The following is a 16,154-nucleotide window of genomic DNA, read 5'->3' on the forward strand; positions in this document are numbered from 1 at the left end:
GCCCCACAGTGCTGGATACATGCCCCACAGTGCCAGATACAGTGCCCCACAGTGCCAGTTACATGCCCCACAGTGCCAGTTACATGCCCCACAGTGCAGTTACTGTGCCCCACAGTGCCAGTTACTGTGCCCCACAGTGCCAGGTCCGTCCCTCCCCCCCCCCAGTTCTGCCGCCGGACCCCCCCCCCGTCACTCACCTGTGAGGGGAGGAGAGCGCAGCGCAGCGCTTCTCCTTTCCCTCGCTGGCGCTGCTCCAGGTCTCCGGACGCCGGCGGCCGTCTGGCGCCGGTTCGCTAGCCAATCAGAGCTCGCGGACCGGCAGCCAATCAGGAGCCGGTCCGCAAGCCCTGATTGGCTAGCGCCGGAGACCGGACACGGCAGCGCTGCTGGCAGCGCTGCTCGTGCTCCAGCGGCGGTGAGGGGAGGGAGAGACGCTGTGCTCTCTTCTCCCCTCACATTTAGGTGTAACGGGGCGAGTGGGGCATGATGCCCTGGACGCCGGCGGCGCCCCCCTCTCCTGGGCCTGCCAGGGCGCCCAGGGCACGTGCCCCACTCGCCCTACCCTAGTTACGCCTCTGTTAAGTTGTAGTTTCATTATACACTGCTCCGTGTAGTTACCATTTAGGGAACACAATGTAGCTACATCGTACCCAGAAGAGATCCGTTATCTTTATAACCCCAAGAAGATCAGAAAAGCAAATGGTTACGTATGTAGCTTCCTGGGCGAGTCTGAGAAATCACGCTGGGATAACTATTGCTCTAACTATATACAGGTTGAGTATCCCATATCCAAATATCCGAAATACGGAATATTCCGAAATACGGACTTTTTTGAGTGAGTGTGAGATAGTGAAACTTTTGTTTTTTGATGGCTCAATGTACACAAACTTTGTTTAATACACAATGTTATTAAAAATATTGTATTACATGACCTTCAGGCTGTGTGTATAAGGTGTATATGAAATATAAATGAATTGTGTAAATGTAGACACACTTTGTTTAATGCACAATGTTATAAAAAATATTGGCTAAAATGACCTTCAGGCTGTGTGTATAAGGTGTATATGTAACATAAATGCATTCTGTGCTTAGATTTAGGTCCCATCGCCATGATATCTCATTATGGTATGCAATTATTCCAAAATACGGAAAAATCCGATATCCAAAATACCTCTGGTCCCAAGCATTTTGGATAAGGGATACTCAACCTGTATTACTAAAAATGTATATTGTGTTTCCAGCCTGTCTGATAAATAGGTTGTGAAATAACTATTGCTTTATATTGGAACGTTCTGTTCCCAGATAAATGGTTTCTATTCAATGGAAATGGAATACTGTGTCCTTATCCTACACTGAGATTAGCTGCTGTTGCTATGAATACAGTGAGATATTATTTGAATTAATACATAAACATGTGTTTTTTAATTGGCCTTACCATACTGTCCCTTTAAACCGGGACGCTCATGGATTATACAGGTTCTGTGGCTGATTATGATCAGGTGACATGCAGGCTTGACGTCAGCCAGCCACAGAACCGGTGTAATTCATTAGTGTCCTGGTTTAAAGGCACAGCATGGTAAGCCTGCTCATAGGCCAAGACTGTAGATGTCTCTTATTCCAATGGATTACAGTGTTAGCATCATCGTGTTTGTAGGGTCTCCTGTGTTTTGAAGTTCTATTCCAGCCAACACGCCCTTGTTTGCAAATTCGGGAAAACATGGAGTTTAGTAAATTTACCCTTAACAGTACAGGTTTTAAGGATAACCATGCTTAGGTACAGGTGACTTAGGGGTTAATTCAGACCTGATCGCTGGGCTGCTAAATTTGTTGTCCTGCAATCCGATAGTCGCCGCCCAAGGGGACTGTATATCATACCTCTAAATATGACCCTCTCCAGGAGGGACCGAATACTCTGCTCCTGGATTTCCCTCTTACTGTATGATTGCCATCACCTGTGGTGAGACACCTTTCTTATCCATATACATTAAGAGGAAAGTCCAGGAGCAGAGCATTGTGTCCCTCCTGGTATATTTGCCGTGCAAGTGTGCGATCGCATGTGTACGCCGAGGTGCAAAAAAATCCCTCAGTCATCGGGCAGCTGCAAATCTGTTTTGCAGCTCACTCACCAGTGAATGATTTTTCATTGTGTGCAGTGTGCACAGCCCAGGACTTACCCCTACAGTGCGATGAGAATGGGCTGATCGAGGCCGGAGCTGATGTCACACACCCGCCCTGAAAACGCTCAGTTACCACCCACAAATGGCCTCTTCCTGTCAATCACTTTGCGAGCGCCCGTGCAATCGTAATTTTGGCACCAGCCTGTCGCTGTCCAGCGATGCCTGTTGACGCGTGTGCGCATTGCGGTGCATACACATTCGTAGTCTATTGCTGATCGCACGCTGTGCGAAAACACACAGCAGCGATCAGATCTGAATCACCCCCTTAATTAGAACTTTAGTCAATTTGATTATTCCATCTGTGCTCAGTCAGGAAAATCCTGAAAACCTGGACCGTTAGGGTGCCTTGAGAACCGCGTTTGGGATTTTCTGCCCATATCTAATTTCAGATACACAGTTAACATTAAAAAGCTATGGAATAACGTGCCTTCATTTTCTGTTGCTGCGAAAACAGTATAATATTTTTAAAATAAAATAAAAAATAAGAAGGATACATAGCAGTCGCTTAATGCTGATGCTACAAATTCCTTCCCTGGTGTACATCTACGTGCCCGAATGCGGAAGGACCGAGAATCCCACTAGCAGCGTCCACAGATGCCACGTTACCCCCTGGTGCGTCTATAGATTCCACCATCAGTTGCACCATGGAAGCTTGCACCAGCCCTGTGCTAAGTACAGATTTTCCCTGTGAGTACGGGGGAACAAGTCAGAGTCTGTGTGTGCAGCCGTCACAGCGGCACATCCGCCACACTCCCATAGGGCCTCACTCATGTACGCGCGCACATGTATTCGCAATTACAATTTCTTAGGCTATGAAGTTGCTAATCTTTGCTGCCGCACAGAATAGAAGACAGACCCCACCGGAGCCATAGCATACTCATTCGCAACTGCATACACATACACAGCCTATACACAATAACGAGGCACAACAACTGCTAGGGTCGCCCTATGGCTGCGCTGACTGGACACGGCTGGCGCCATGTTTCTCTACTTACATGATTGCAGCTGATGGCAGAGAAACGCCCCCAAAATGGCCGCGAAATACCTGTATTTTTGCTGCCACTTCCAGTTACCACCCCTAAACGGGCTTCAATAAAAATCTCAGTGCGAGCGTGATCGCAACGGCACCTTGGTATGTGCGCAGTGCCATTGCGGCACATGTGCAGTCTGATGATAATCACTCACTTGAATGCACATCGGCCATTGCGTACACACATGAATTAGGCATCTCTGTGCGCCGTCCCTTTTCCCCGCCCAGGAACATCCAACACGTCTTCTCTGTGCGTGCATCTGGCTCTATACTGCGGCTGTGTGAGCGAGCACCATCGGGGCACATGCGCTGTGTGATTCAGACGCACACGCAGACAAAACACCGCTCCACTGCGTCCGATATCGCCTCTGCGCCCAACACAGAATCCGGCCCCCATTTTCGCTGATCCTCTAAGGAGAGTTTTGGATTTTTTATCCTATGATACAATAGAAGGGAAGATTTAAATCAATACTCATCACACTCACACAGACACACAATGACTACAACAACACACTGATAAATGAAACAATTATACTCCGGGAGTGCCCTATAGGAGAACACTGAGGAGCGTTGGCTGCAGTTAGGCCTCCAGTGTCTGTAGCTGTGATGAAAGATCATTATATAGACAGGTGACTGGGGTAAATGTCCTGGTTGTACACTGAGATGAGTCCTACAGCTCCATTATCTTATCTCCTGCCTGGTTTCCTCCTCACAGACACACACCAGGAAAACCCGCCTCAGCATCACGGACACAATGACACCCACTATGAGATTCCTCCATCACATTACGTTGCTGAGATTCCTCCATCACATTACGTTGCTGCAGATGGGAAGAGAGACCTCAGTAAGTTTTGCAGCTCTTATCAGGACTAATGAAATAAGGGTAAATTATGAAGTTGCAGAGCTGCCGGGTTGCAGCATAAGTTCCTCCTGTTAGGTCATCTTCATTTTATGTTTCTGTCGCTCTCATTGATCTGGGGAATAACACGGCTGGGAGAATGATGGCAGAGAACAATGTCTACTAGGGTGAGGTTGTTCTGTGATAAACGTGGGCTAGACCCGATCAGTGTGGACATAATGAGGGATATTCAATTGTTTGAAAAGTCTGTTGGCTGTCTGTTTTTTCCTATCTAATAGACAGATGCCCAACTGACTTTTCAAACAATTGAATTCCCCCAAAGACTGCAATCATTATAGATGAGACAGTGACGGAGGAATACTTGGGTCTGGTCCTCTGTTGGGTTAGAAGGTGTAGGAAAGGAAGGGTGGGCTGCCTAATGGCAGTAAGAGTGCATAACACGTCCTTGTAAGATATGAATGGATACATCAATTCTATAGATCTCACAAGTCACAATAATCTGCCACACGTTATGTTCCTGTTACTCTCTTCCCATCATCTCTATCTCTGTGTTTCCTCTCACAGGTCAGGAAAAGATTGTGTTAAATAATGTATCCCACACAGATGTAGAAATGGGTGAGTTTATGTGATGATTGTGTTTCATACATACTGTCTTGAGTTGTATTATCATTATACACTGCTCTGTGTAGTTAGCATGTAGAGAACAGAGATGTAGCAATACCCTACCCAGAAGAGATCACTTTACAAAGAGTCATCTTTATCTAATGAACACTAAGTAGAACAGAAAAGTCAATGGTTACGTATGTAGCTCTCTGGGAGAGTCTGAGAAATCATGCTGGGATAACTATTGCTCTATCTATGGGGTCTATTAAAAAAAAAGTGAATTGTTACTTCTCACTATACGTTGCATTAGTTTATTGCGATATATAGCAGTTTTGATAAGTAACTATTCATGTATACTCACCCTTCTAGAGATGCAATACGGTATCCTGCGCTCCGGCGATCCCACCTTCAGCTGCAGTCCCCTCTGTGATGCATCGAGTCAGCTTGCGGGTCCCCTTTGCGCATGCACCACTGGCTGAGGTCCCGGGAGGCTGCAAGGGCTGCTGGGAGTTCAGGGGGCGGAGCCAACATGGGTGCAGGGCAGAGAGCAAGGAAGCATTGCGCTTCCCTGCCATTTCACATTTATGTACCAAGGACGCTATCCTGAGATGGCGAATCTGTACACAGCTGCAGAATGGAGAGCAGAACTTTCTGGCATTTCATGATTCACCATACTAAAGTATGGTGATGTGATTCAGGCACGGAGCGGAGGTGTCACTGGAGAAGACAGGAACATCTCCACAGTAACCCGCTCTGTGACTAGCACTAGGCAGAGATGGGACTCGTCACCTCAGCAGGCTGCAAGCTGTTTGTGTCCCCCTGCAGCTAATCACGCCTGAACGGAGCAATAATTGACTTGCTCCGTGGGGCGCCATCTACTGCCAGCAGCGGGGGAAAACAATTGAATTCCCCCCCTATATGAGAAATGTCTGCACGCAGATAAATGGTTACTGTTCAGTGGAAATGGAATACTGTGTCCTTATTCTACTGAGATAGGCTGCTGTTGCTGTGAGATATTATTTGAATTAATACAGTAACGTGTGTTTTAATTGTAGGATAAGTATTGCTCATAGGCCAGTACTGCATTCAAATGGATTAAAGTGTTGGCATTGTTGTGTAGGGGTACATTACCTGTGTGGTTTCCCTCCTACAGACACTCCCTATGAAAATCCACCTCACCATCATGGACACAGTGCCCCCAACTACCCGCTGTCACCTCATGCTGCTGCTGCACACTCCGGTAAGCTTAAACATTGTTAATATAAGTACACCATTAAATACCCCCCAACAGTCCTGTTTACCATGTGCAGGTGGGACTATGTGACTGGTGGGGGGTGAGTTGGGCAGAATATACTTCTCTTATTGTACCCGGATACAGAGAGAAGAGTTTGTTTTACAGTAAACATATCTAAATGGCACAATGTGGGGTATATTTACTAAACTGTGGGTTTTTAGAAGTGGAGATGTTGCACATAGCAACCAATCAGATTCTACTTAACATTTATCAAGATAATAGCTAGAATCTGATTGGTTGCTATAGGCAACATCTTCACTTATTAAAAAAAAAAAACACACCTCAGTAAATATACCCTTGTGGGTACTCCCAGTCTAGTAGGTGGCCACAGATTTTCACCATATGTCCAGCAGTATAAACTGCTTCACCTGTGTGTAATACCCACATGTATATAATGCTGCACCTGTGTATAATGCCCACATGTATATACTGCTGCACCTGTGTACAATGCCTACATGTATATACCGCTGCACCTGTGTATAATGCCCACATGCATATACTGCTGCACCTGTGTGTAATGCCCACATGCATATACTGCTGCCCCTGTGTATAATGCCCACATGTATATACCACTACCCCTGTGTATAATGCCCACATGCATATACCGGTACCCCTGTGTATAATGCCCACATGTATATACCGCTGTCCCTGTGTATAATGCTCACATGTATATACTGCTGCCCCTGTGTATAATGCCCACATGTACATACTGCTGCACCTGTGAATAATGCTCACATGTACATACCGCTGCACTTGTGTATAATGCTCACATGTACATAAACATAGAAGCATAGAATTTGATGGCAGATAAGAACCACTTGGCCCATCTAGTCTGCCCCTTTTTTTTATCCTTTAGGCAATCTCAACCCTTTTTGAACCTTAATTCTTTGTAAGTATGTTCATATGCCTATCCCAAGCATGTTTAAATTGCTCTACAGTCTTAGCCTCTACCACCTCTGATGGGAGGCTATTCCACTTATCCACTACCCTTTCTGTGAAGTAATTTTACCTTAAATTTCCCCTGAATTTCCCCCCCTCCAGGCTGTTATGATTCCTGTACTCCAGACCGGAGGAGATCTTATGGCAGGGATCTGAGTACAGGAAAATAAGCTGGTTGTGGGAGCTGGATAGCCTAGTAACCCCTGGCGCCCTAACTCCGTTGTCTCGCCCGTGTTATCAGAAATCCCCTGCGAGACTATGGTTGCTTGAGCCCATGGCAGCCGCGTTCGAAGGGCGGATTATGTCTGCCCAACCCCGATGCCCCCGCAGGTCTTAATGGGAGACAAGGGGAAGTCCGAGACAGGGTGATAACAAGGGGCCCTCTGACTAAGCAACCAGGCCAGGGGTTACAAGCTAACTAACTAAATCAAAAGGTATGTGCGGACTAGCCGCCAGGAAAAAGGACAACCAAGGATCCACTGATCCGACACTCCTATCCGGCTCCGCCGGACACCAGAGTGGATCTGTGGAAGCGGAATCCTCCGCAAAGCTCCAGAACACAATTAAACAAAATAATAAACAGAAGCGGACAAGCCGCAACACACGGCTGCGCCGCGACTCACGAACACCACCAGATGTTAAAGGTGCTCGGTCAGACTCCAGGAACAGATGGTAACTTCCGAGTACAGGATCTCTGAGGACAGGAACAACCGAAAAGACCGGGACTAGGAACTCTCTGCAGCAGACACAGGCAAACAGGAAGCTCAGGAACTAGCAGGAACCAAGCTCAGAACTCAAGCAGACTGAAAACCCAGAAATATCACCAGCGTCTGTGAACTGCAATCAGCCAGCATATAACAGAGAGGCCTAATTAATAATCCAGAGCAGCTGGCCTATTGCATGATTCCAGCTGACAAGATGCAATTAGCAGCCAGGTGAGGCTGAACACATGGAACAAGCTGCAATTACACAGACTAACCAGCGGCAGCAGACAAGAGCATACTAAAACAGAGCAACAGGAAATCCTGGCATGCAAGACAACTTAATAAACATAAAATAGAAATGAACCACTACCTGTGGTTCATAACAGTATCCCCTCCTTAAGGGTGAGCTCCGAGCACCCCATGATACCCACGGGGAACATAAACAGAAGTATAACATAAAATACAGAACCAAAATGCAAAACAGGAATGAGCCACAGCCGTGGCTCATAACACAGGCTCAGTGTATGTCCTCGAGTTCTAATACTTCTCTTCCTGTGAGGAATGTTTCCGTCCTGAACTTTGTTAAGACCCTTGATACATTTGACAGTTTCTATCGTGTCGCCCCTTTTCCTTCTCTCCTCCAAACTATACATGTTAAGATCTTTTAGCCTTTCCGGGTAAGTTTTTTGATGTAGGCCATGCACCATTTTAGTTGCCCTTCTTTGTACAGTCTCTAATGTATTTATATCCTTCTGGAGATAGGGTCTCCAGAACTGGACACAGTATTCCAGATGGGGCCGCAACAATGACCTATACAGTGGCATTATCACTTCTTTTTTCCTACTACTAATTCCTCTCCCTATGCAACCAAGCATCTGACTTGCCTTTCTCATTGCTTTGTTGCATTGCTTTTCTGCCTTCAAGTCACCTGAAATGATGACTCCTAAATCCCTTTCCTCCTCAGTAGTTTCCATTATAGTACCCTTGACACTATATTTAGCATTAAACTGTAGTTGCCACGTTCTTGATCATTTCTCAAGCCTACCACGGTCATAAATCATTTGTTTTAACCCTCCCGGTGTGTCTACCCTGTTGCATATCTTTGTATCATCTGCAAAAAGGCATACTTTCCCTCCAATACCATTTGCAATGTCACCAACAAAGATATTCAAGAGAACTGGACCAAGTACAGATCCCTGGGGTACTCCACTGGTAACATTTCCCTCCATAGATTGCACTCCATTTACTACAATTGTCTGTTTCCTATCCTGCAACCAGGTTACTATCCATTTAACTGTTTTATAATCGACCCCCACGCTTTCAAGTTTATTTAGCAGTCTGCGATGTGGGACATTGTCAAATGCCTTACTAAAGTCTAGATATGCTACATCTACAGCTCCCCCTTGATCTATTATTTTCGTCACAGAGTCAAAAAAAATTTGTTTATCATGATCTCTCACCAGTAAATCCATGTTGTTTTGGATCCTGTAAGTTATTTGATTTAAGATATTCCACAACTCTTTCTTTTAATAGTTTTTCCATTACTTTCCCTACTACTGATGTAGGGCTTACTGGTCTGTAGTTACTTACTTTTTCCTTGCTTCCACTTTTGTGCAGTGGAACTACATTTGCTCTTTTCCAGTCCTCTGGAATCGCACTGGTATTTAGTGACTGGTTAAATAATTCTGTTAAAGGTGTAACCAGCACATCTTTTAGCTCTTTGAGTATCCTTGGGTGTATTCCATCTGGCCCCATTGATTTATCCACTTTTAGTTTTGAAAGTTCTGTTAGGATCTTCTCCTTTGTAAATGTACTTTCATCTGCCTTATTTTTATGAATGTCCTTGCAACTTAGCTGTGGCCCCTTCCCTTCTCCTTCTGTAGTAAATACTGAGCAAAAATAATTATTTAGGTGATCTGCTATTGCCTTGTCTCCCTCCACCAAATGCTCACTCTCTGTCTTAAGTCTTATTATTCCTCCAATTGATTTCCTCCTTTCACTTATATACTTTTAAAAAAAAAAGTTTTGCCCCCTTTATTTGCTGACTGGGCCATTTTCTCCTCAGCTTCTGCCTTTGCACGTCTGATCACTTTCTTAGCATCCTTCCGTCTGTCAAGATACACCTCTTTGTTGTTATTATTTTGAGGCTGTTTGTATTTCCTAAAAGCCATAATTTTTGCTTTCACACTAGTTGATACTTCTTTTGTGAACCACACTGGCTTCCTTTTTTTTCTGGTGCTTTTCCTAACCCTTTTGATACAAAGGTCTGTTGCCCTTAGTACTGCCCTTTTCAGGTTTTCCCACCTCTCCTGCACTCCTTCCAAGTTCCTCCAGTCTGCCAATGAATCACTTAAGCGTTTCCCCATTTTTGCAAAGTCAGCATTTCTAAAATCCAACACCTTTGTTTTTGTGTGACAGGAGTTGGATCCTGTCTTTATACTAAACCACAGGTTCTCAAACTCGGTCCTCAGGACCCCACACAGTGCATGTTTTGCAGGTCTCCTCACAGAATCCCAAGTGAAATAATTAGCTCCACCTGTGGACCTTTTAAAATGTGTCAGTGAGTAATTAATACACCTGTGTGCCTGCTGAGTTACCTGCAAAACATGCACTGTGTGGGGTCCTGAGGACCGAGTTTGAGAACCACTGTACTAAACCATACTGCTTGATGATCACTGGATCCCAGGTGCTCACCCACATATATGTTGGATATCCTATCACCATTTGTAAGAATTAAATCTAATATTGAGTCTTTGCGAGTGGGCTCCCTCACCAATTGCTTGAGAGATGCTCCCTGTAAGGAATGTAGAAATTTGTCACTTGTAGCTGGACTTGCAAAAGACCCCTCCCAATTTACACCAGGTAAATGAAAGTCTCCCATGATTATGACTTCTCCCTTTAAAGCCATTTTAGTGATGTCCAACAATAGGTTCCTATCCAAATCCTGCCCCTGGCCTGGTGGTCTGTAGATCAGCCCATTGCAAAAAATGTCCTTCTCCCCGGTTTCTATGGTGACCCAAGGGCCTCAGTTTTATCTTCCATACCGCTGCACCTGTGTATAATGCCCACATGTATATACCGCTGAACCTGTGTATAATGCCCACATGTATATACTGCTGCATCTGTGTGTAATGCCCACATGTATATACTGCTGAACCTGTGTATAATGCCCACATGTATATACTGCTGCATCTGTGTGTAATGCCCACATGTATATACTGCTGAACCTGTGTGTAATGCCCACATGTATATACTGCTGCACCTGTGTATAATGCCTACATGTATATACTGCTGCACCTATGTATAATGCTCGCATGTATATACTGCTGCACCTGTATATAATGCCCACCTGTATATACTGCTGCACCTGTGTATAATGCCCACATGTACATACTGCTGCACCTGTGTATAATGCCCACATGTATATACTGCTGCACCTGTGTATAATGCCCACATGCACCCTTTGGCTCATAAATTGTGTGTTAATCTGGCTCTGGTACTAGTCAGCGCCTCCTCAGCCATTTACCTCACAGCACGTCCCTGATCTCCTATATAATAGCCCAGATCTGTCACTCTGTGACGATGTGTGAATAACGCTGGGCGTGGCTAGGAGCTCTCATTGGGTTAGCAGCAGGTCTATCACACCCAGTCCACAGCTGATTGGGTGAGAAACGCCCTCCCAAACAGGTTACATCCAATGGGAGGCTCTGCCCTTTGGCTGCTGTGTTTTCACAGAGCAGGATTAGCAATGAGACAGATGGAGCTGCAGCTCCAGGTCCACACCTCAAAATAGGCCCACTGCATCTGCAGCAACACACCCTCCAACACTTTACACATAAACATCACTTCAAATTCGAACAGGGGGCGTGGTCACGGGTACAGTGGCGTGGCCACGCCCCTTTAGCTATACTTTCAATGGAAGCTTGGAGAGCCAAACATCGGTACAGACCATAAAAAAGATACTGTACCTGGCAAAAAGGTGCAGCTGGAGGGTATGCCACTGCATCTGCAGCAAGTCTCTGCGCTGTACATAGGGGGAAAAACATCCTATTACTGCAGCGTCCAATGGGGGTCATTGTGACCTGATCACTCGCTGCAGTTCATCGGAGTGCAGCGATCAGGTCAGAACTGAATGTGTCGGCACCGCAGTGCGCCGGCACATGGCTGACACCCGACAGCTGTCGTTGCCTAGCGATCACCTCTGCCTGATTGACAGGTAGAGGCGGTCGCTGGGCGGGAGGGGGCAGCACGGTGGCCGTTTTGTGGGCATGGTCTGGCCAAAGCAGGCGTGGCAGGGCCGTGAGGTGGGCGGGCCGCAGTAGCTGTGTGATGTCACGCGCAACCGCTGCGACCCGGGCAGCGACGAGTAACTCCTGGCCAGCTGCAGGAGCTGCACTGGCTGGTAGTTACTCTTCAAGTACAAAAGCATCGCCGCTGTGCGATGCTTTTGAACTTGTGGGGGGGGGGGGGGGGGCTGACATGTGTGGTGGACTAGCCCTGTGCTGGGCGTCCCCCTGCATGTCTGTGTAAGTGATCCTAGCTGTGCTAAATTTCAGGTCACAATGACCCCCTATGTCCTGCTGCCAGTCCGCCTGCCCCCTCCAGAATCAACAATCTCCACTCCCTAGCCGCGGTGCACGTGGAACAAAAGCTGCTGCGGCCACCGGCATAGATGTGTATGAAATCGGCGCAGCGGAAGGCTTTCATAGCCCTCCCTGCGCCGCATACTCTCTGAGCCCCGGAGCCTCCTCTGCGCATGATGTCACAGAAGTGCCTCCCCGCCACAACCGCACCCAGATCCCCAGAGGCCCTGACTCCGCAACACAGCGCCTGGCCTGCCGGCCTGGGAGCCCCGAGATGGTTAATGTATCGGATAGAGAGGGTGATATCGCGGAGGGTAATGTCTGGACGCAGAATCAATGTAAAAGGTGACAGTGCTGTGCAGTGCAGTGGGTGTGCAGTGTCCCTGACACTGCACAGCACTCTCACCTTTTACATTGATTCAGCCAGTCAGTGAGTTCTGCCAGCCAGTCTCTATTATTAGCACCGGTGTCACAATGCGCCGCATTACAGGGAAGTAGACGCACTACATAAACTGCACCTCCCAGCAGCCCTTAGCACTGAAGCAGTCAGGCGCTAAGGGCTGCTGGGAGCTGTAGTTTATTGCGGGCATCTTCTTCCCTGTAATGCGGTGCGTTGGGATACCTGGCGCTAACAATAGTGACTGGCTGCTGTGCGAGTCTCCGTGAGTGCTACTGCCAAAAGGAGGACAGCAGCTTAGCTGCTTCCAGGAGAAGAAGCGGGAGAAACATTACCCGCCCCTCCACCACTTGCAGTACCTCAGAGCCCCATCCGCAGCACTCGCACACACACCCTCCTCCACCCACAGTGGCTCCGGACCCCCTCCCCCACCCGCAGCACCCTCGCATCCCTGGTGGCTCCTGACCCCCACCCGCGGCACCCACCCCTCCCCCATCACCGCACCAGCCTCTCCCCCACCGCAGCACTCTCGCAACCACCACTCCTCCACCCGTGGCACCCCCGCACCCCCTCCCTTATCCGCGTCTCCCTTGCACCCGCCACTCCCCCAACCACAGCACCTACTAGGTGATTCATCGGGCCCTGCGTGCGCTGTTCACACCGTTGCAAGGGGCTACGACCCCTTAACCATTGCACGCCCTTTGTCCATGCAATATTTAACCTACTCACACAATTATGATTGGAGGTAATCTCCTATATAATAGCCCAGATCTGTGACTCTGTGCCTGTGTGGATAACGCTGGGCGTGGCTAGGAGCTCTCATTGGGTTAGCAGCAGGTCTATCACACCCAGTCCACAGCTGATTAGCCGAGAAACACCCTCCCACACAGTTTCCATCCAATGGGAGGCTCTGCCCTTTGGTTGCTGTGTGTTCCCAGAGCAGGATTAACATTGGAGCTGATGTAGCTGCAGTCCCAGATCCACACCCCAAAATAGCCCCCCTGCATCTGCAGCAACACACCCTCCAACACTTTACACATAAAAATCGCTAGAAATTCAATAAGGGGGCGTGGTCACGGGTACAGTGTCATGGCCTTGCGCCCTTTCCTATACTTTCAATGGAAGTTTGGAGAGCCAGAAATTGGTACAGACCATAAAAAAAAGGACTGTACCTGCCAGAAGGGTGCAGCAGGAGGGTATGCCACTGCATCTGCAGCAAGTCTCTGTGCTGTAGATAGGGGAAAACATCCTTTTACTGCAGCGTCCTATGTCCTGCTGCCAGTCCGCCTGCCCCCTCCAGCATCAACAATCCCCACTCCCTAGCCGAACCGCAGGTGGAGTAAAAGCTGCTGCGGCCACCGGCAAACATGTATGAAAGCGGCACAGCGGAAGGCTTTTATAGCCCTCCCTGCGCCGCATACTCTCTGAGCCCCGGAGCCTCCTCTGCGCGTGATGTCACAGAAGTGCCTCCCCGCCACAGCCGCGTCCAGATCCCCAGAGGCCCTGACTCAGCAACACAGCACCTGGGCTGCCGGCCTGGAAGCCCCGAGATGGCTAATGCACCGGATAGAGTGGGTGATATCGCGGAGGGTAATGTCTGGACGCTGAATCAATGTAAAAGGTGACAGTGCTGTGCAGTGCAGTGGGTGTACGGTGTCACTGACACTGCACAGCACTCTCACCTTTTACATTGATTCAGCCAGCCAGTCAGTTCTGCCAGCCAGTCACTATTGTTAGCGCCGATGTCACAATGCGCCGCATTACAGGGAAGTAGAAGCACTAAATAAACTACAGCTCCCAGCAGCCCTTAACGCCGAAGCATTCTGGCCCTTAGGGCTGCTGGGAGCTGTAGTTTATTGAGTGCATCTTCCTACCTGTAATGCGGCGCATTGGGACACCGGCGCTAACAATAGTGACTGGCTGCTTGGCGAATTTCCGGGAGAGCCACTGCCAAAGGGAGGACAGCAGCTTAGCTACTTCCAGTAGGAGAAGCAGGAGAAGCATTACCTGCCCCTCCCCCACTCGCAGTACCTCCATGACTCGTCTGCGGCACCCGCGGTGGCTCCGGACCCTCTCCAACACCCGCAGCACCCACACACCCGCCCCTCCCCTATATGCCGCACCAGCCCCTCCCCCACCCGTGGCCCCCCTGCAACCACTCTTCCCCCAACAGTGATGGTTCCGGACCCCCACCCACGTCACTCTCCCAACCACAGTACCTACTAGGTGATTCATCAGGCCCTGCGTGTGCTGTTCACGCAGTTGCAAGGGGCTTCAACACCTTAACCATTGCACGCCCTTTGTCCTTGCAATATTTAACCACTCACACAATTATGATTGGAGGTAATACTCCATATAATAGAAATATTGCATGCCACAAGGGTGTGCAAGGGTTAAGGGGGCGTAGCCCCTTACGACGGTGTGAAGAGCGCCCGAAGGGCGCGATGAATCACCTAGTGTGTGTGTGTATGTATGTATGTATGTATGTATGTATATATATATATATATATATGTGTAGCTAGACACAGTTCAGCTGCCTAGTCACTGGCCACCTAGCTGCCATCAGTCACTCCGTCCTGCATTACAGACAGTGTTTTGTCCTCCGCCTAAAGGGCCCTATAGACATGCCGATCCGCCGCCGAGCTGCCCGACGGTTTATACATCCCACGGGCGACCCGATGGCGGAGGGGCAGTGACAGGGGGAGTGAAGTTTCTTCACTCCCCCGTCACGCGGCTCCATTGAAGTGCAGGCCAATATGGACGAGATCGTCCATATTGGCCTGCATGCACAGCCGACGGGGGACCAGCGATGAATGAGCGCGGGGCTGCACATCGTTTATCGCTGGAGCCTCCACACTGAAAGATATGAACAAGTTCTCGTTCATTTATGAACGAGATCGCTCATATCTTTCAAACAAATCGGCATGTGTGTAGGGCCTATAAGTACTACAAACCAATCAGTGATAACAACAAACCAATTGTGTGCGTGTGTGTATGCATATGTATGTATGTATGTATGTATGTATGTGTATATATATATACTAGGTGCTTCATCGCGCCCTACGGGCGCTCTTCACACCGTCGCAAGGGGCTACGCCCCCTTAACCCTTGCATGCCTTTCTGGGGTTCAATATTTGTGTTATATGGAGTATCACCTGCATTCCTTTGTTAGTGGTTAAATATTGCACAATGAAAGGGCGTGCGATGGTGAAGGAGGCGGAGCCCCTTGCGACGGCGTGAACAGCACCTGCAGGGCACAATGTACAGAATGTAGCAGGTGCGGGGGGGACTGTGGATGTGGGAGGGTGTCTGTAGATGCTGCGGGTAGAGGGGGGGTGGAAGCGGGGGGGCCCGGATGGGGAAGGGTCGGGAGATGCTGCGGGTGGGGGAGGGGCAAAGGAGTGGGGGCTGCAGATGGGGGATGGGGTCCGGAGGCACTGCCGGTGGGGGAAGGGCAGGGGTGCCAAGGGTGGGAGAGGGGCAGGTACGGGGATGTTGCAGATGGGTGAAGGGATCTGGAGGTGCTGTGGGATGGGAAGGGGCGGGGGTGCGGGGGTGGGGTAGGGGG

At 48.7% G+C, this 16,154-nt stretch overlaps 1 protein-coding gene across 5 annotated transcripts in view; it reads left to right on the forward strand.

The window, feature by feature from the left end:
- The window catches only part of LOC134945847 (uncharacterized), an 87,473-nt gene that overhangs the window by 49,538 nt on the left and 21,781 nt on the right, over positions 1 to 16,154 (forward strand). For all 5 annotated transcript variants that reach the window (XM_063935377.1, XM_063935374.1, XM_063935375.1 and 2 more), the window contains 3 exons: positions 3,923 to 4,051; positions 4,631 to 4,681; positions 5,823 to 5,909. In XM_063935377.1, coding sequence (XP_063791447.1) covers positions 3,923 to 4,051; positions 4,631 to 4,681; positions 5,823 to 5,909 — 267 coding nt within the window. The remainder of the gene's footprint in view (positions 1 to 3,922; positions 4,052 to 4,630; positions 4,682 to 5,822; positions 5,910 to 16,154) is intronic.

This window comes from Pseudophryne corroboree, chromosome 7 (assembly GCF_028390025.1).
Source record: "Pseudophryne corroboree isolate aPseCor3 chromosome 7, aPseCor3.hap2, whole genome shotgun sequence".
NCBI lineage: Eukaryota > Metazoa > Chordata > Amphibia > Anura > Myobatrachidae > Pseudophryne > Pseudophryne corroboree.